At 40.1% G+C, this 20,003-nt stretch overlaps 1 protein-coding gene across 1 annotated transcript; it reads left to right on the plus strand.

Annotated features, from left to right (window-relative positions):
- Positions 1–946: 946 nt before the first annotated feature.
- Positions 947–19,770, plus strand: CA2 (carbonic anhydrase 2). The gene is made up of 7 exons (XM_067290253.1): positions 947–1,067; positions 1,731–1,928; positions 12,955–13,073; positions 14,611–14,703; positions 15,461–15,523; positions 16,545–16,700; positions 18,893–19,770. Exons 1-7 carry the CDS (start codon positions 1,034–1,036, stop codon positions 19,010–19,012), a joined length of 783 nt encoding a protein of 260 aa, XP_067146354.1. The 5' UTR covers positions 947–1,033; the 3' UTR covers positions 19,013–19,770.
- The last annotated feature ends 233 nt before the right edge of the window (positions 19,771–20,003 follow it).

A 20,003-nucleotide genomic window follows, 5' to 3' on the forward strand; every position in this document is an offset into this window, starting at 1 on the left:
CTTCACGCGTACGAACAGACTCACTGCAGTGCAGGAACAAGGAGACTCAGCATATGACTAAATTTAGTCATTTGTCAAAGGTCTGATCCTTCCTGTCCTGCAGTAAAACATGAGAGTGTTGAGCAATATAAAAACATTTAAAATATGTATTGCTCAATTTTGTTCTCGCAAGTCCCTCCTTAGGGTGGTAGTTTAACCACTCTCAAAGTATTTATTTCCTAAATGTTAAAATGTGAATATAAGCGTAGCTCGAGCTGTTTCCTTTTCTGCGTGTAATTAGAAAAATACAGGAGGAAGTAATAACAATGTCCCCTTTCCTCTTAAACGTGACCATAGATCCCCTCCGCGCAGTGAGCTGATCGCCGCCTCCAGCTCCCCGTTAATCCCTTTCAAAAGCCGGCACCTCTCAGAAACTGGCCGCGCGGCGGGGTCGGCGGGCGCCCCCTGCCCCGCCCGGCGCGCGCTCCCTCCCTCCCTCCCTCCGGCAGCAACTGCCCTCGCTGCGGCTCCTTCCCGCGCCGCCCGCCAGGGAGCAGCAGGACACCGCGCCGCCACCGCTGCGCGCCCGCGCGCACACACACGCACAGCCCGACCGTCCTCCGCGCCGCCGGCAGCCGCGCTCTCCCCGCTCCCTCCCGCCTCGTCCCCAAGGTCACGGCGCTACGCGCGGCGCCGCGTAACAACGGGCCGCGCCGCAGGTGCCGGCGGCGCGGCGCGCAATGCGGCGACGGGGACAGACGGGGACAGCCGCCGCCGCCGCTCCGGGCCGGCCGCCCCCCGGTTCCGCAGCTCCGCGGCCGCGGAGGAGCGCTGGCGCCCCGAGGACCGCGGATTATAAGGGGACAGCTCTCTCCGCCCCCGAGCGGAGTCTCCCTCCTCCCCCGGCCGCGCTCCCACCCCTTTCCTCCGGCCGCGGAGAGGGGCATGGAGTTGGCGGGAGCCTATAAAAGCCCCTGAGCGCCGGCCGCGGCCACGGCGCTGCGGCAGCCAGCCAGCGACACCCGGGCGCCGGTGCCGCCGGGGCAGAAGCACCATGTCCCATCGCTGGGGCTACGGCAGCCACAACGGTGAGTGCCGCAGCGGCGGTGCGCGGCGCCCCGCGGGCTCGGCGCGCGGGCGGACGGAGCCCCCGAGGTCGTGGCAGCTCCGGCCGGGCTCCGCGGCGGCGCGGCGGGACGCGGGACACCTGCCGGCGCGTCCCCGCGGAGCCGGCGCCGGCCTGTGCCCGCTCGGCGCGGGGGCATGCGGCGCCGCACACGGCCCTTCCCCTGCCTGAGAACGGGCTCTGGGGTTTTGTGGGTTTTTTTAACCTTGAGATGCCACCTGCGTGCGAGCACCGAGCCAAGCGCGCCTCGCAATTTGCCTGAAGCATCTTCTGGTTTCCTGCTGTCATTCCTTTACTTCTGTAACAACACAAGGAAGAGGGGAGGGCGGGCTCTGCTTCAGCAGGATGGGATGGACTCTAGAAGGATACCCCAGCAATACAGCAGCCTGAACCCCCAGCGCTCAGGGCCTGGCTGGTGCCCGTCTTGGCCCCTGAGGGGGATTTCCCCTCATCTGCGTTGCCAGCTCTGAGAGCCCATACACATAGTACATTATTAAACACCGATGCTAGTGTTAAATTTTCACTCATGCATTTAAAGCATCAAGATTTCTAGAGTGAGGGCTATCATTTATGTCCCCTGAACTTTATGTCTTTTCCTACTGAGCTGCTTTATGCTGCCTTGCAGGACCTGCTCACTGGCACGAGAACTTCCCCATTGCCAATGGAGAACGCCAGTCCCCTGTTGATATTAAGAGCAAGTCCACCAGGTACGACTCCTCTCTGAAGCCTCTCAGCTTCAGTTACGATGCCTCCACAGCTAGAAACATAGTCAACAACGGGCACTCATTCAACGTGGAGTTTGACGATTCTTCCGACAAGTCAGGTGAGACCTCAACTTTGTGTCTTTCCTTTGATGCTAGATTTGACATTGCAGGGTAGGGATGGGAAAAACTGCTACTAGTATACTAATGCTGCTACTAATATATTATACAAAATATTTAATGAAGTTTTTGGACTTTTTTGAAGACAGTGGTGTTTTGGCTTCAGTAAGGTCAGGCAGGATTCAACCCTTGGGGGATCAGGATCACGCACTGCTTCTGCTCAGAAAACTGAGCTCCTCTTAAAGAAGACTGAGCCAATCTGGGCAGTTTTGAGCTACCCAGCTCCAAATACCAGAGAAGCGAATTGGTTTCTTTTGGTTTAAATCAGAAGGATTTGGATCAGGACTCAGATGTACAAGAGAAAAAAGTAACATAGTTTGACAAGAATGACTTTGGGCACTGTAAGCTATATGCCAAATGGTTAAAATAAGAGACAAAATACATTACAGGAATTGGTCTTAGAACAGCAAAGGATTAAACTTAATTTGAAATAGAAATAGTTTGGAAATAGTTTCTTTGGTTACCAAAAATTATTTTATACTTCTGATGCCCATAAGGCTCAAAATGTGACATGTTTTCAGCTTTAGTACAGGAACAGAGGAAAGGTTGGAAAATACTGCTTTGCTCTTAGGTAATTTAAAGAAGCATAATGCCTGACATTTCTTGACTCCGAGCTTTCTCGATAAAGATAGGACTGTATCTGACACATTCCTACAAAGTTTGCTAATAGACATCCATTCTACAGTGTCTTACTATTGGTTATACTCTACAGTCAAATTAAGTACCAAATCCTGCAAACCTCTTAATAATCCTTACTGAAAGGAATGATTGCACTGATGGGACAAATGATGTGAGTCGAGGCCAGTCAGAACAAGGGTTTTGTAGGCTCAGTCTTTAATTGTAGTTTCTCAGCTGGCTAAATTTGCAAAAATCATCACCCTGCTACAATGAATGTGCCTCTATTTTTAATTTAGAAAGCAAAAACAATCCCATTGTAGAGACAGTCACTGCCTTCTCTAGACACTGCCTGATTTAACTTGCTTGAGCAAGTGCCCTATTTTTCCTGAGCTTTTCCTTGGCAATGTCATTTAGGGAATGGTGCTGAAAACAAATTAACCATGCCTACAAAAATATTGTTCTTTGAAAATACAAGTAATATAACTATAACAGCAGCATATTCGGCATCACAGTAAAAATTTAACATTGTATTTTAGTGATGACCTTTATACTGAACAGTATTAAATGGTCAGCTAAGTGGTTCACAGATGTATAGACGCGCATAGGTCTGTATATACAATTTACACAGAGCATCCACATAAATAGCTGTATAGTTGGAAAAAAAGGAAAAAGGTATTCTGATTTCATAGTGTTTATTTTTCTGAAGCACAGAGGAGCTGAAGTTAAAGCATGCGAATTTTAACAATGTCATGAGGAATAAGGTAAATTATTCAAAGTATGGAAGAAATGTATTTGTTTTTACCAGGTATATGCGAGTCAGCTCTCACTGAACCCAAAGGAAACAGGTTCAGGTCCTTACAGTATAACAAAACTATTGCAGGCTCTGATCTTGGTCTTGATTTTTAATGGTGTTATGTACAATTTCTGTTCTCATGGGAGCAAAGGTATTCAGCACATATGAAAATCAGGACCCACTTTGTGCATGTATATGTTCGGAAAGACGTACCTGGTAAATTGGGAGGAAAAAAACCCTGCAGAAACATATAATAATCTAAAGAAATGTCTGTAGGAAGAACGCTCCTTATGAGAAAAGTCAGTGCAGAACTAGAACATCTGTGACAGGGATCCTCTGACAGCTACGCAGAGACACAGCTCTCAGAGTGGGAGGATAGGCGATGCAAGTAGAAACATTCACAGTAGCTCCATTAGTGCATCAGAAACAGATTAGTATTAAATGAAAAAAAAAAAGTATTAGAGATCTCTGAATCCACCTAAGGATGGATTCTTCATATGTTACTTCCTATTGAAAATCACAGTGCATAAAATCTACCTGGCAGCACACTTAATGGCTTCATTTGTCTGCATTTAACTAGGTAACCTACTTTCATTGCATGAAATAAAGCTGTCCTTGACTTGACTGTGCTTGATTCACTTCCTATTTACAGAATTGTGATACTAACAATATAATGTATCTACCAAATTCTTGGTTAGGCATCATGCAACAGTCACAGGGAGAAACTGTATGAATTTATGTGATGTTCTCTTATGTTTTACAGAAAACAATCAAACAAAATCCTGTAAATACTTCCCACAGGCAAGCACAGTACTCGCTCCTATGAGCTGTCCCATATAAAGAAATGAATTATCTGTGGTAGTAGGCACAAAATGAAGTAATAAGATTGTTGTTCATGAATAATCTTGAACACATGAGTAATTCTACACAAAGAAGTAGATCCATTCATTAAGAATCTTCAGGCACATGTGTAATGACACTGAAGTCAATTGGATTACAGCTCTGAGTATTAATGTCTGCTTGAAGACTCCTGCTCTTAGTGGTTTATAAAATGAGTTCTTGTAATAAAAATTACAGGTAGTAATAGTATAGTAAAAATAAGTACAAAAGCTAAAATACGTGATTGGATAAAACTCTCTGGAAGTCACTGTTGCTTATTTCTTTGATTCAGAAAATAATGTGAATACCATTGTTCAAAAGTAACAATAAGTGAATATCAGAATATTCAAAATTTTGAGATAAAATATTTCCCTTCCCAAATTAAGAAGTATGTATTTGTTATATTATGTGTGTGTGCACAAGAATATGTGGTCTTTAACTTCTGCTTGTATCAGTGAGAAACTAAAAATCTAAGAGGAAAAATAGTATTTCTTAAAATAATATCCAGTCTATATTCTTTAGCATAGTAAGCTTGTAAACTAAAAATTAACTTTTTGAACATAAAAACTTATATGACTAATGTATTTTTGCAGAAGAAAATCTCTTCTTCTCTGCCTTTTAGAAGATCTCCGTATTAATAGGTGGAGCTTTATAGACATAAATGTTGCTTCAGGTTATAATTATCCCACCTATGTCCTATAACCTATACGATTTTGTCTTACAATGGTGTTTCAAAAGTGAAATGATATGAAGATCTTTATGATAGCTTTAGAACTTGACTTTGTTTTTCTTTCATGTTAATTTTTTAGAACTGCTTAAAAATTACAAAGTATTGAGTGTAACCCTTAAAAACCCTCTTCCTCAGCAGTTACACCCAAATGTTGTATTTCGGTTCTCATAGTACGGTCTTTGAATTTTGTGGGTTATGGGTCAGCTCTTATGTGCCAGAATACACTTCAGAGGCTAAGTCAATTCCTGAAGGTATTTTCTTCATATTCCACAGTTGCTAGCTGGTAGCAGTGATGTAAGGAAAGAAATACTGATAGATTTTTCATTACTTTTTATTTGTTGAAATTCCATGATTTTCTCCTAGGTAAAAGACTGTCTTCCAGTTTTTTTCCTTTTCATTTTTTTGGAACGCTTTCTTAGACCTATTTGTAGAAAGAAAATTATTATTTAGTTTCTCTTCATCTGCTTTATCTCTTGTGGTTCCTTGTTAAATTCTCATGTCCACTGTCTTTTAATAACAGTGAAAATGTAGGTATTTGTAGACATTTGTGTTTAAAATGTCTATAATTTTAAATAAGGACAAAAAATCTATATGATAGAAGTGTCACTCAGAATAAAACTACAAATTCAAGTTCCTGTATCCTGGGACCTGACTCTTCCGCATATGAGTGAAGCAAATGGTGCATTCAGAAATAACCACAGAACTATGATAAATGCACCTTATTTTGGGAACTTTATAGTAAAGGAGAGATTTGTATCTCATTATATATTAAAAAGTCTGCCACAAGGAAATATTTATACTTTCACTCACTTTAAAAGATAGAAGTAAACAGCAGCTTACCAGAGCTGAAAAACCACAGGAAGTGACTTAGCTCAGGAAAGCCTAAAGTGCACAAAAGAAGATTGTAACATGCGGTATGGTTTGTTCTCTGTGCAAGTTCCCCAGAAAACTTTTCATGATTCACATAAAACCTGAAATTCAACTGGGAAGTGCTCACAGCACTGTAAGCACTGTATTCTGTGTTTTCTGATCATGTATTTACTGAGCTTATAAAAAGAAAAAGTAAATCAGCAATTCATTTTTAAAACAAGATATTAAAATACCCTATCTTAGCTATAGACTTACAGAAGTGAATTGCAACTTATGATGTAAGCCTCTGTAGCCATTACTAAATAAATATACTAGTAATTCCTCCTTGTGGCTGAGTCTCTTACTTGTTTCCTTTTCCTCCATGGCTGCTGCTCAAGAGACAATATTGAAATCCAGGATAGAGTCTAAAGTAAATCTGACATTAGTGGAACATTAAAATTATGAGTAGACATTGGGAAATCAAAATACTGGATTGATCTTGGCACTAGCACCAGTTAGGAGACTTTCAATAATTGTAATCAAATATTTTTTCACCTGATTCTTCCTGCAATGGTAAATATTAATGGAAGGACACTATTCAAATGTCTTTCTTTAAGTATGACTCACTGTAAACAGGCCAGTGTATTTTGTCATATTGGTTATCCAACAGTTAGTGCGTTAGCACTGCTTGGTTTGCAGTGAGTTGCAGTGACATTTGTGCCACTGTTGCTCTACTACAGTTCCACCGCAGTGGATCAACTGAGGAAGAAACATGCAGGTCTGCTGTCTTTAAGGCAGAACTTTTAATCAAAGTCACTGCCACAGAAGGTCTATTTTTAGGCTTCCCAGCTTTCAAAATCTAACATTAGCTGTACCAGAATAATATTGCACTTTGGTAAGAGCTTGAAGCTCCACAGTATGTATGGCCTAAGCAATGTTCTAACCCTTCTGAATTATAAATCAGGGAACTGATTGTTTATAGCTTTAGGGGACTTAATTCAGTCACCTACTTATATATCACAAGTACTTTTCTCCACTGATTGACTAGAGGTCAGAGGTCCCAGAAGGTGTGTGATCACATTCAGTCATTTCTTTGTGGAACTAATGTCACTAGAAGATGCAAAGCCTAAGTGAGTAGGGGACTTGAGTATAGCTCTAGTGCTTCAAGGAACTGAGAAGGAAGACAACAGAACTTGAGATTAGTCCTGCATGTTTCATTTCTTTACATAGCTCAAAGGACACCACCTTTGCTTTCAGCAGCAGCTTACCCCCCCCCCCCCACAACATATGACTTCCAAGCAGATATTTGACTTGGATTGTGCATACAGAAAGCATGGTGACTTCTACCCCTTCATTCAAGTTCCTGTTCTAGAGACACTTAGTACAAAACCAGGAGGAACTAGTCAACTGTTATCAGCTAAGTTAAGGGCCATTAAGTTAAGGAAAAGTTTATTTTTAAAATGTAATGAAGTTATGTGCCAGGCATCACTGTGGCTACTCTGTTTGACATTTTTTCCCAACTGGTATGTTTGTTCGTTTACTTACAAGCATGAAGGATTTGTGTGTACTTAAAGGTACTACCCTTACCTTCCTTGAATTTGTACATCCTCTGTCAGATCTCAAAGTAATATGAGCACCACGTCCACTACAATTTTCAATGCTGTGAGCAGTCATTGCAATTAGTATGATAGTTATCACCACCAAGAGCAAAGCCAATGACATATTGTTATGATTAAAAGTATCTTAATGCTTTCAGCTTGGTACTTGCTAAGTCATTGATGGCTCATACAGGGTGAAACATGTCAGGATTGAAGGCTGATCAGAGAGTCCTACAGCATCTTGTAACCCACAGAAATCTCCCGTTAAGAGACTACATGAGAATAAAATTGCACCGGTATCAGCAAGTAGTGGATTTTACTGTGGTTGATTGAAACGAATACTGAATAGTTCCATTTCTGTATTAGAAGCAATACTTCCCAGCCTACATCATAATGTGAACAAATTGTTTATAACATAATGTGTGTTTTTCATGTTTGTTTAATATTCATAAGCTGCATCTGTAAATAGTTTAAGAATAAAATGCAGTCTGCCTGCTCTTAATACACAAAGAGCAACTTCACTTGCCATTACTCCTTAATGCACTGTGAGTGGTCAGTGGATGCTTACATTCATACAAGTACAGACACACAAACATTTAGATGCCTACAAACACACATTTACACTCAGATGTGCCACAAACGTTCCCACATGTATACCTGTGTGAGTCACAGGTGTACAATGGACTTTTACATATGGTGTGAAGGACTGAGGAGAAAGGTCAAGAACCTAAATAACTTTGTGTCCTTAAGCAAGTCAGTCTTTCTGGCTGGTACCCAGTCTGTATCAAATAGTTCAGGTGGGGTGAGCCAGAATCACGGACCAGCTGCCGAAGCACACGTATGCAGTCCTGGTACATTTTGACAGATGTTTCATTCTGGTCTATCTCTCTGGAACATCCTTGGTGCCTTATCAGGCTAACCCTCTAGCAATGTCAGAGTAGGTTGTTTTTTTTTTAAGAGATACGAGTTGCATAGTTTTTCCTCTTGGTGAAACCCATTACAGATGTTTTCTACAAGTATGATCCCTACAGTCGGATGCTTAGGTCCTGTCTTACTCTTCTGCTTATCATGATATAGTGTCCTCAGAGGAATGTTTGAAAGAGATAACATAAGGAAGGAAACATCTCCAAAAACGTGACGTTCTGTACTCTATGCTTCACAGAAATGACAGCTCACCCTGGCTGAACTCTCCAGTCTGTCAGATGGGGAAGCCCATTCTTGCATAAGAACACAAGGCTAATCCCTGAGCATCCTCATAAGAGCCCTCCTTGTGCCATTAATAGTGCATGGTGCTCAAGACTTTTTTTTCAAGTAATGCTTATTTACTTTACCTCCTCAAAGCCTGTTTTCTGTCATGTAAATGTCTGTATAAACAGATGCCTGCAGAACATTAACACTAATGTATGTACTGTGCATATATATGCATAAGCAGAGTGTGTGCAAAAGAGCTGTCCTCAATGGTGGACACCAGAATTGTTCTGCTGTTAGGTTTTTGTTTAGAGGTATCTGAATTAGAGCTAAATTTCCTAAGTTTTGAACTGTGGACATTTGTTATGCTGTAGTGGATGCCTTGTTTCACCTATTAGAAGGAGCTCTATTGTCAATGATTTCCATTTGAAGAACATTTTCTCATTCTGTATTTTCTCAGAATGACAAACTTAAGCATTTTTCTTATTACACTAGTTTTTATTATGGGGAGTAATTCATTCTAACTCATGAAACAATCTTGTAGTTTAGCCATTTGGATTATTCCTTTGACAAGTTTATTGCGTTGATGAATACATTAGTCTCCTGCTCTATATAGAGAGAACATCCCATAGGAGGTAACTATAATAACAGTAATTCCACAGTATTCCTGCAAAACTTCACACATGCAGATGCCACCACCGCCTAAAAATTATACAAAGTGATCAACAGTGTATTTTTCAAAGCTGTTTCTGTTCTACAAGGGAAAGGTAACTGCCCAGTGACTTGCCTTTTAATAGAACAGTGAAGTGGTGTGCCTCAGTAAACGGCTATCCCAGATGCAACAAAATGCCCTTTTGATTTCTGTCCATTGCCAAATATGCTAAGAAAGTGTAATGGAGACAAATATAGTTCACCTTCTTTATCCAAGAAATCCCACAGATGTTAATAGAACAGTTCATGTGATCATTTGACTTTCCAAATTAGCTCTGCTAATACTGATGTTCGCCTGATTTAGAAAATGTTTTGAGATCGTAACAGTGCAATATAATTACTGGATATTAGTAATATAATTACTTCAGTAAATGGCAGAAGGCTGAAAACCCAGTGACCATGTTTAAATGTAAGCAAAGTAGCCCCAAATTTATCTCATTGTAACATTGCACATAACTGTCAAATAGAAGGAAAGTTGCATTTTCAAACTGTCACTGCTTGGACTGTTACACCCCTATGAAGACTAGGTTACTGATGCAGATTTTTGTTGAAAAAGAGGAATCTGTTGAAAAGGAAGAATCATAAGAAAAGAATGTGTTTTCCACACTGGCCAGCGCTGTCTTCGCTGTGCATGCAGTTAGCTGTGGTGAATGAGCTTGTGCTGCGGTGCCACGGGGGCTGCTGGCTCCTGTGTGATGGCGAGGCAGTGCCCCTGCGCAAAACTGCCTTGCTGTCTCAGGTGGCTTTCTGCAACTGTGCTATATAACAGGAGGGAGTACAGCTACCAGTGCATTTCCAAGGTGTTTGGTAATATTAGTTCCAAAAGGAAGGGAGCTAATTCTGAGATGCTCAAATATGGATCAGAATTTCCTCATCCCTCCAAAACAGGGGATGGAAGGGCTGGACTTCTGTCTTTAATGGAGGCTGAATCGATGTGCAGGTGACATGGACAGGGATAGGGAGGTCCCCAGTGTGAATGTTAATCTGATTCTCAAGGACTTGTTACTTTCCAAAGGCTCATAACATTTATTCATGGTTAAAAGAACTTGTTCTGGGAAAACTGAGGCTCCAACATTTCTGCTTTGCCTTTTAAGTTTAATTTTAAACTTTACTTCTTCGGAAAAGCTGAGAAGTAGTAACAAAAAATAATAACTGCTTAATGTCGGCTAGCAAAAGAAGGGCTGTTGTGTAATTAAGCCTGCTGAATTTGTATTCATTCGCACTAATCTAATTATTACTTTCTTTGAATGCTCTGCTGTGAGTCAAAATAAAATAGTGCTGGATTTGAGAACCACAGAATGAGAAAAGTAAGCAAAAACTGCAAAGAGACTTTTGTGCATTTTTTGAATTTTATAAAAGTATAGCAAACTGTGTGTAGAAATAACACTGCAAATGGATTTAAGAAGATTGCATGGTTCTGCTTTTCAGCATGCTTTCCATTGATTAATAATGGCAGATTAACATGTGCTACGCTAGTGCCTTCTGAGGTTCGGGGATGGTAAAACCTCAGTCCTTTTATATCTGCAACAAACAGCTAGTCTGTTAGCCAAGGGAACTGAAACTATAACATTAAAACTCTATGGCATCATTTTAAAATGATACATGATATTGTGTAGACTATTTTGCATCTGTAAAGATATAGCAACCAATTACTTCATTTTAAAAATAAACCAATACAAATTCGCAGTAGCCATTATGAAAAAAATTATTCTCATTTGTAGTGCTGTGCTTGAAACAGCTACGCTTCTTGGGCATATAGTACATGTAGAAATATAAAAGTACAATTAAATATGTGCCTATCTAATTACTTTAAACAGCCATTCCTCTTCACATTACATAGCTTGGCAATAGGTAGGGTAAGTCTTGGTCTGTTCAATGTTGGCTATGGTGTCTGAAATTACAAAGACTATAGTATAACATACATTCATATTTTTCAAAGAGAAATGCATGTTGGAAGACCTCTAATTCTGATTTTATTTGCCAAAGAAGGACACCCAGGCAAATGCTAAATTTGTCCTCCAAACCCAAATTTTGCATGTATAAGGCACAACAGTGGAAACTAATGTGTTTTATATATCTTGCATTTAAATTTCTTATATTTCAATTTTTTAGTCAAATCCTTCTAGCCACTTTGAGTTTCTTCCATTGCCAAGTATCCATGGCTATTGTTGTACATGCTTGCATATAATCAGAGTTATTCAAACCTGAACAGACAGCGAGCTTTTCCTATCTGCGTTTGATTTACATTTTCACACATGCACGTACAGTGATAGTTATGTGTCTACAGTATTTGCAAACTGGGAGGAAAGCATCTTTACTCCACAGAAACATTTTGTTTTTGGCACATACCCAGAGCACACTTATATGTAATATCTGCTGTCAATACTCTTCTGTCACTTTAATACATATATATATATATTTATATATATATGGGGGAGAGAGAGAGAGAGAGATTGGTCTCTAGGATATGTAACACTTCAAATTGTTACATTTTAAAAATACCTTTGTTTTTCAAATATTAACACCCTAAACAAAGATTTAAGTATGAATTTTACATGCTCAACCAAAACAAAACCAAAAAAACCCAATGTGAAACCTTGCTCTAATAATTTAGATAAAGAGCTCTTTTTAACAGGACTATTTGTCATTGTTCCGAGCTTTATGCTGCATTGGAGAAGACATTGTCTGTGCCCTGAGCATTTTGCAGTATTAGGTCTTGATCCTGCATATCATAATGGTGACTGGTCTCAGTTTAAGTACAAGGTTAAAACTAGCAAGTGGAATAAGGGAGCTCAAGGGAGCTCACTCCTGTATAATTGAAAGCGTGGCTGGGCACTCCAATTACATCAGTCACATAGCAGGAATAATGTCAAATAGCAGAGAGCATAAGTAAGCACCTCATTTCCAAACCAGATTGTTTTCAAAAATCTGTCTCTGTAGATATTACCACTCTCACCACCATTTTTTAAACCACTCATTCTTGAGGAGTAAAAGATGCAACAAACAAGAGATTTTAAATTCCTGTCTCTTCAGTGCCTAGCGCTGTGCCTAGCACTTTGCCTTACAGGAACCCATGGATAGCAGGTGCTTAGGTTTAATCTGGAGCCAAAAGCTTTTTACTCAATCCAGTCCACTACATGATTTGCAGGATTAAGGTCTAAATGAATAAAGTGCCTAAAATGAGGGGACAGAGTACATAAGTAAGTGAAAGATGACTTGGTCTCCAAGTGTACTTTCATAGAATAACTCTATGTAGTCCTCTCACAATGTCTGTTCTTTTTCTTGGCTTTTCTTATTTATTTGGTGACAGAAAAGTTACATCCTCAGCTCTTCCTAACATCCTTGTCACCTTGTAATATTAGCATGCCTGTTAAATTGCTGATGAGACACCCACTGTAAAGGCACTTACATTTTTATATGTCTATTATATATTTTGGCTTAGTGCAGCAATGTACCATTGAAGATGAACTGGAGTAGCATGGCAGCATGCAGAGTAATAAACTGTAATTCACTTGGAAGACTTGAGATGGGCATTCGAGTTGGAAGGGAGACTTGATAGCAAAGGCTGTGGGAGATGCTAATGCAGGGTCTTTGCTTTGCAGTGCTGCAAGGTGGAGCGCTGGATGGAGTCTATAGGTTGGTGCAGTTTCACATTCACTGGGGATCCTGTGAGGGCCAAGGGTCTGAGCACACTGTGGATGGTGTGAAGTATGATGCAGAGGTAGGACGTTCTTTGCCTCATTCACTCTTCTGTGTAGTATTAATATTTTATTCATTTTAATCTTCCATCATGGTTGCAGCAGCCCTAGAAATCTTATTGGGGCCAGGGACTGGGGGTGGGGATGGGGGAGTTACCATAGATGACTTTGGTAAAATGCTACCTCAGGAGCTATCTCTTCCACAAGCAGAGATTAGAAATGTAGGACTCCTTGTAATTTTTTTCAGCTACTTCATATCAAAAAAATTACAGAAGCAGAAAAGCCCACACTAATTATCCCTGTTTTCCCCCTGCTTTCTTGACAATTCCTGGAAATTAAGAAGAAACAGAATTGCAGCACCTCTGTACATACACACCCACTTTTTCTGCCTTCAGTTTTTGATATCAGAGACTTTTATATAAAAATACAAATATTTTTGCAGTAACTCCTTTCATCTTTTGATGGCAGAGAAGCAAGGGAAAAGGCAGGTAGCCAAGTGATACCATGGAGGCACTTTGGCTGACCTCTTAAGCCTTATGACTCTGAATATGCCTTGGACTCCTTAAGACTGTCTTACTGTCTTAATACAAAAATGGAGTGACTTTAGTGACTTGCATCCCACCCTTCCTTGTCCCCTCTTTAGAAATCTAGCACTGGATGCAGTGACAGACTTTTTTAACCCTTGCAATAAATGCACACATTGACTGAACATAGCTGTGATTTGCATTGACAGAAGAAATGGCCCTACAAATTCACCTGCTCTGCTGCTTTTTCATGAGATAAAGATATCTTTTTTCTTATCCAAGAAACTTGCCATCTCCTTATATCTGCTAACAGTACCATAGTTACTTGCTCAACTTGACTTGAAAATACTCAGAATAGTACAATTTTTTTTTCATTTCACAAGAGGGGGAACAGCAAGACCAGATGAACTTTCAGAGAAGGAAAAAAGTCTCTGTTTTCATTGTTATTAGAAATAACTGGGGAACCAAAAAGAAAGGAACATCCTGGCTAACATGACCTGGAGATTCATTTCATACTCTTTTCAAAGGTTTTTCAGGAAAGGACAGGACTGTTTTTTAAAAACTCTCTAGATTGCAGGTCAGACCTGTAGAGGCTGACATTAATGTCTGACATTATTTCCCTGACATTAGACAAACATGTCTTTCAATACTGACAAGAACTCCAGAATACATAGCATTAAAATACTATATCAAAATCCTGCAGGCTGTGTGCAGGGAATGCTCATACTGAAGATAACAGGAGTTTCACCAGACTAAAAGCAGGAGGATACAGCCCACGGTTTGCATTTAAAACTCATCTGGGAATAAGAGTGAGAAGTAAAATATAATGCATGACAGAAACCTCTTTGCATAAATGAAACCTGAAAGTAGATGAATGATTCAACAAATTCTTAACTGTACACAAAACTTTTTAAATCCCAGCAGTAAAACACCATCTGCTGTTAATGTTTAATAAATAACTTTCCTGCATCCTCATTTGTAAAATATTATGGATGGAATATATTCTTCATAGTGCTTCTTGTTTCCTTGCTCCTAGCTCCATATTGTTCACTGGAACACAAAATATGGTAAATTTGCTGAAGCTGTGAAGCATCCTGATGGTTTGGCTGTGGTAGGCATTTTCATGAAGGTTAGTTAAACCCTTTTTTGTATTATTTGGATTAGTCCAGTATGCTCACTGTGTTGCAGGAGGACCTTAGAGCCTAAAATATAGAATAAGGCAGCATTATGCTATACTGTATAAATTCAGAGCAAACTAGATGATCCTCCAAATTCTTGACTTTCTCTACATACAAAAATTGTACGTTTTCCTATTGCCAGTGGCGTATGACTGCCTTCCATCAGTGTGGCTGCCCTGTTGGCTGCCCAGTATACTTGCCTCCACCATGACAGTGGTACTGTCCCAGTAAAAGATGATGTGCATAACTACACAGTTATGTATGTATGAATATGCAGGTAGGACAGGCCTAAATAACCTCTATTTCCCTCTCCTGTCATTGTTAAATGTCCAAAGTATTTTGTCTTGGTTGAATTATCTTCACAGCTAGTTGAAGAAGGTGACTGTGCCCCAGCACTGTGCACTCTCTTCTGGCCTCGCCATGTTTTGTTAGGAGGGTGACTTCTACAAAAAAAGAACAGCTCAAGTCCAAAAATAAATCCACGTACTGTAAATGAAAATAACTTTATTCTGTCCACTGTCCTTGGCTGACCCATTTGTGCTGTCAGCTGGCATGTTTTTAAAGGGCCAGTTCCAGTCCCTTCACCATAGTACTCCTGTTACGTAAGGAATGGGTGCTGGGAAAATGCACTGTAAAATATTTCCTCAAGAACTGTAACATATTATGAGAGTGCATGATTACTTTCTTTTCATGTGCTTTATATTACAGGTGGGGAATGCTAAGCCTGAAATACAGAAAGTTGTTGATGCTCTGAACTCCATTCAAACCAAGGTAATACATGCTGTCTCTTTCCATTGCCACCAGTTACAACTGTGTTGTGTCATCTTCTCCAGAAAGTGGATCATTTACTTTTTACCAGTCTGTTATATATATGAGAGTAAAACAAGCCTTGCTGCCATCAGCACTGATGCCATTGTACTCCTAAATGCGAAAGTGATTCAGATGAAGTTATGGTAGAGGGCAGGGAGTTCTCAGAAACTGTGATCATTTTATATCTCTATGACTACATTTATCTGTCTTTCAGCTGCATTTAAACCTATAGAGCAGGATGATATGAACTACTCTTCTATGCACCTTTTAAAGACAGTGGCAAGAGAGAGGCAAAATGCACCTGTGGGATAAATTTCCTTCTGGACATGCCTCTCTTGGCTGTTTTACTGAGAGAGTCCAGATGAGAAGTTTGAACAGGTTATGTAACCTGTAAAAAAAAAAAAAAAGCCTCTCTGTGTTTTAAATATTGTGTGCAATGTATATGTGATCTTAATCAGTTGAGTAAAGAGTAATTAAAAATACTCACTGAGTAATTAAGTACCCTCAAAGTGAGTAAAGGCCCATGCCAATGAGAAATGCAGATAAGAATGGTAAAGAATGAGACTATGCCTCCATCTTTGTCATCAGGCTTCATTTTGAGGTCAACGGCTGTTGCCATTTACTTCAGTGGACACTCACAGATCTCCCAGTTTCTATATTTCCCGTGTGATCAGTGTACACAGCATCTGAAACTGATCGCATTGTTCCTATAGAGAAGGTCAAGTCATATCTCTAAGAGAGGAGGATGTGAATTCAACATTTGAAATCAGAAATAAGGTCTTGAAAGTCCTATAAAATAAGAAATGAGGTGCTGAAATTCTTTAACCCCAGATGTATTGTAGGAGGCACCCAACACTGTGTGCCAAACTCCATTTTCCTCTTTCTCTCTCCAAACACAGAACCTCTCATAAGAGGCTACTACTGCAAGCCATTTGTGTGTATGCCAGCTGGGACTTTAACTCAACTCCTTTCTTTATTGTAGGGGAAACAAGCTTCCTTCACAAACTTTGACCCTACTGGACTGCTTCCTGCGTCTAGAGAGTACTGGACATACCCCGGCTCACTGACCACTCCTCCTCTGCTTGAGTGTGTGATCTGGCATGTTCTGAAGGAGCCCATCACTGTCAGTGCAGAGCAGGTAGGTCTCCAATAGTTAGTGCCAATAGATTTGTGTTGGAATCACATTGATTGCTTTGGCTTAGCCCTCAGGGTGATCTTTCTCTGAAATGGCAGCTATGTTACTGCAGAGCTACACAGGGTATTAGCTAGCATCACATGTCAAAAATATATACCTGAAGTGATTATCTTCTTTTGGCAAGACTTGTGCTTCTGTGTATGGAAGTGGAGTTTGCTGTTTGGACTATTGTCCAGGAAAAATTTGAAGATTTTTAAAAATTTAATCAGGATTTCCAGATACACAGCTCCTTGGCTGGAGCTGCCATGTAGTAAAAATACAGGAAATTTGTAGAATGCATGAAAAGACCATTTGTGTGGCACATGCACAGCAAGTCTAATATGTATTTTAAGCATTAGCCGGTTTGCTCTACACACACAAATCACTTATCTGGATATACTTACCCTTAAAATACTGGATTTACCAAGCATCTGAAGAGCACTTATTCTGCATCTGCAGCACACACACTATAGATCTGTAGATGTTTGGTAGATCTACCAGGTCTTCCAGCATTTCCAGGGCACACAGAGCTTGTTGTACAAGGACTATTCAGCCCAGAAGAACAGACTGGGAAATCCCACACAATATTGTGACAACCCTAACAAAACTCTGTTGTTGGAAGAGAGAAACCTTGCAGATTCCAGAAGTCTGTCTGCTATCTAAAAACAGTCCTCTTTCCATTGTGCAGCTTGTGGAGGACAGGAACTTCCTAGTAGGACAGAGCTCTTGCAGATTAAATCACTTCCAGTCCTAGCTCTGTGCCCATCCATTAATGAAATTATATAGAGGCAAGATTCCATCCTTGGATCTGCATCTGTGTACTTGGAAGTTATAAATAGAATATAAAGCTTATAAATATAAACTCGCCCTAAAGGGGTTTAGTTTACGCTTCAAACTCTTCGATCTCTTTTATCAATGGCAATGGTATTAGCACAATTCTAGGAAGTTTATTCAGCTCATATGAAAAAAATGCAACTGATCTGTTCTGGAACGTAATGTAATAAAAGATAGAATACATGAAGAGGAGGAACTACTGGAAATAATTGTAATTTATAGTAATGATTGCTGTTAATAAACTGCAACTTTTAAGGGAGCCTTAAAGTTGATACCATTTATTTATTTTATACTATTGGGATTCTTATTGATAACCTAAGGTATGCAAATATAGCTTAATGATGGGGCAGGAGCATATTCACCAAAGTAGGATTGTTTTTCCTACTACACCTACTTTCACCACCTACAGGTGGTAAAAGGCACTAGTTGTTTCTCCCCCCCTCCCCCCCTCCATATTACAATCGACATTTCAAAGATGAATTTGAGATCAAAACAGTGCGTGTGGCAGCTTGCCTTTTCATTCCAAAATTAATCAAAACAAGAAGCCATAAAGCAGAGTATTGCCACTGGATTTAAGTTGAATTGGTTTTCTAAAGATAGATAAAAGCTGGTTATTACAGCAGGGTGTAGCAAGCCCATTATCATTTGCTGTACCGACACAGCAGTTGTCGGAAGAGGTCGATCTCTGAACTTTGCTCCAGTCATTTCATGAAGGTTAGGCCTCTCCTGAGCTGGCCTGTGGCTGTCCTCCCTGGATAAAGGAGCCTGTCTTGCACCCTGTTACAGAAGCCTGTATCCCTCCCACATATTTCTGTCAGCAGTTTCAGTTGACTGTGAGATCACATTTGGAGCAGGTTATTATTCTGGCACAGTCTTCTTTTTATTAGCTTTGCAGCTGCCCCCTTAGACATCATGATGGTTTTATTATGTTGGACTCTGTAAACGCCAGTTTTATTTTAGGAACAAGCACTAGAACCTTACGGCACCCTCCTATAGACATTGAAGAGTTTCCCCTCTCACACTATTTGAAAATCAAGATCTCTTGAATGAATTTGGCAGTTTTAATTTGTACCCAAGGATCAGGTCAATTTTATTTTAAAATATCAAGTGCCCAAAAAAGTCCAGCCTTCAAAAGAGCCAAAACAGTACATGTGGATGAAGTCTTTTGTGGACGGTGCATCGCGTGGCTGGTGATGCAGTCTCTAGCCCATTAGCACTGGCAAAATAAGATGAACCTCTGGCTCCGGCCCCAGGTGAATAATTCAAATAGTCCCAATGAAACAGGAGGATGCAATTCAGGATGTTTGTGCTTTCTCCCACAGATGTGCAAAATCCGTGGCCTTTGCTTCAGTGCTGAGAACGAGCCTGTGTGCCACATGGTGGACAACTGGCGCCCGTGTCAGCCTCTGAAGAGCAGAGAAGTTAGAGCTTCATTCCAGTAACCGCAGTGCTGAGTGTGTTAGAAATTGAGTGTGTTTGTGAGGAGCCCCTTTTGCTAAGCACAATTCAAACCTTTGCCATGTGTGCCCTGGCAACATCTTGTCTCCCAGATCCATTATTTTCTTCTGCTCTGCATCTAAAATGCAAGCTAATGAAATGTGAAAGGCTCTCGGCCAAACAGGAAAGGGGTTCTTATCGTGGGGGGCTGGGGGAGGTGGGGTGGGAGGGAGAGGCTGTGTGTGTCTTGATGACTATTACCACGACTGACACTGGTGTAACAGTATGTTTGCTATTTGGGAGAGGATATGGTGATAGCAGAATAAGCCATTTTAAGAAACCTCATCCACATACATAGTATGCATAACTAACTTGATAACTTGAAGCTTTGACAAAAGCACAGGAATACAGAATATAGGTATGACTTAGGAAAAAAAGTGTATTGAGATTAAAAAAAAGCAAAGTGAATATTGAGAATTAGACTTCTTAGATTTTAAGAAACTGACATGTAAATATTTTTAAGATTGTTTTACATTTTTACCCATGCTATCAACAACCTCAATTATGTCTTAATGGTAGTGTGTTGGATTTTTTAATTAAAAAAGTCCTAAAATAAATATTATCTTTAAAAATTGTTATTACCATAGAAATAATACAAAGTATCTTTTCATTGAAATAATATATGCTCTAATTTAAAAAGGAAAATAATATTGTATTTTAGATAAATTCTCTAATAAAACTATACTTATACTTTTGCTTCCAAGGTGTTGCTTTAATTTATTGTTCTGTTCATATCCTTGTATATTAAACATAATTAGTAAACATACAGTATACAGGGTATCAATTTCAATGACACTGAAGATGAATGCAAACCTATAGGGTATGTTAGGGAATTTTCCGTAAGTATCTCTCTGATGGACAACAGAAGGAAGTACTGGTTTTGAGCAACCACTAGAAATTATTGTCAAAGTTGACTGCATAATAAAAAAATCCATT

The sequence above is a fragment of the Apteryx mantelli genome, chromosome 2, assembly GCF_036417845.1.
Source record: "Apteryx mantelli isolate bAptMan1 chromosome 2, bAptMan1.hap1, whole genome shotgun sequence".
NCBI classification, from domain to species: domain Eukaryota; kingdom Metazoa; phylum Chordata; class Aves; order Apterygiformes; family Apterygidae; genus Apteryx; species Apteryx mantelli.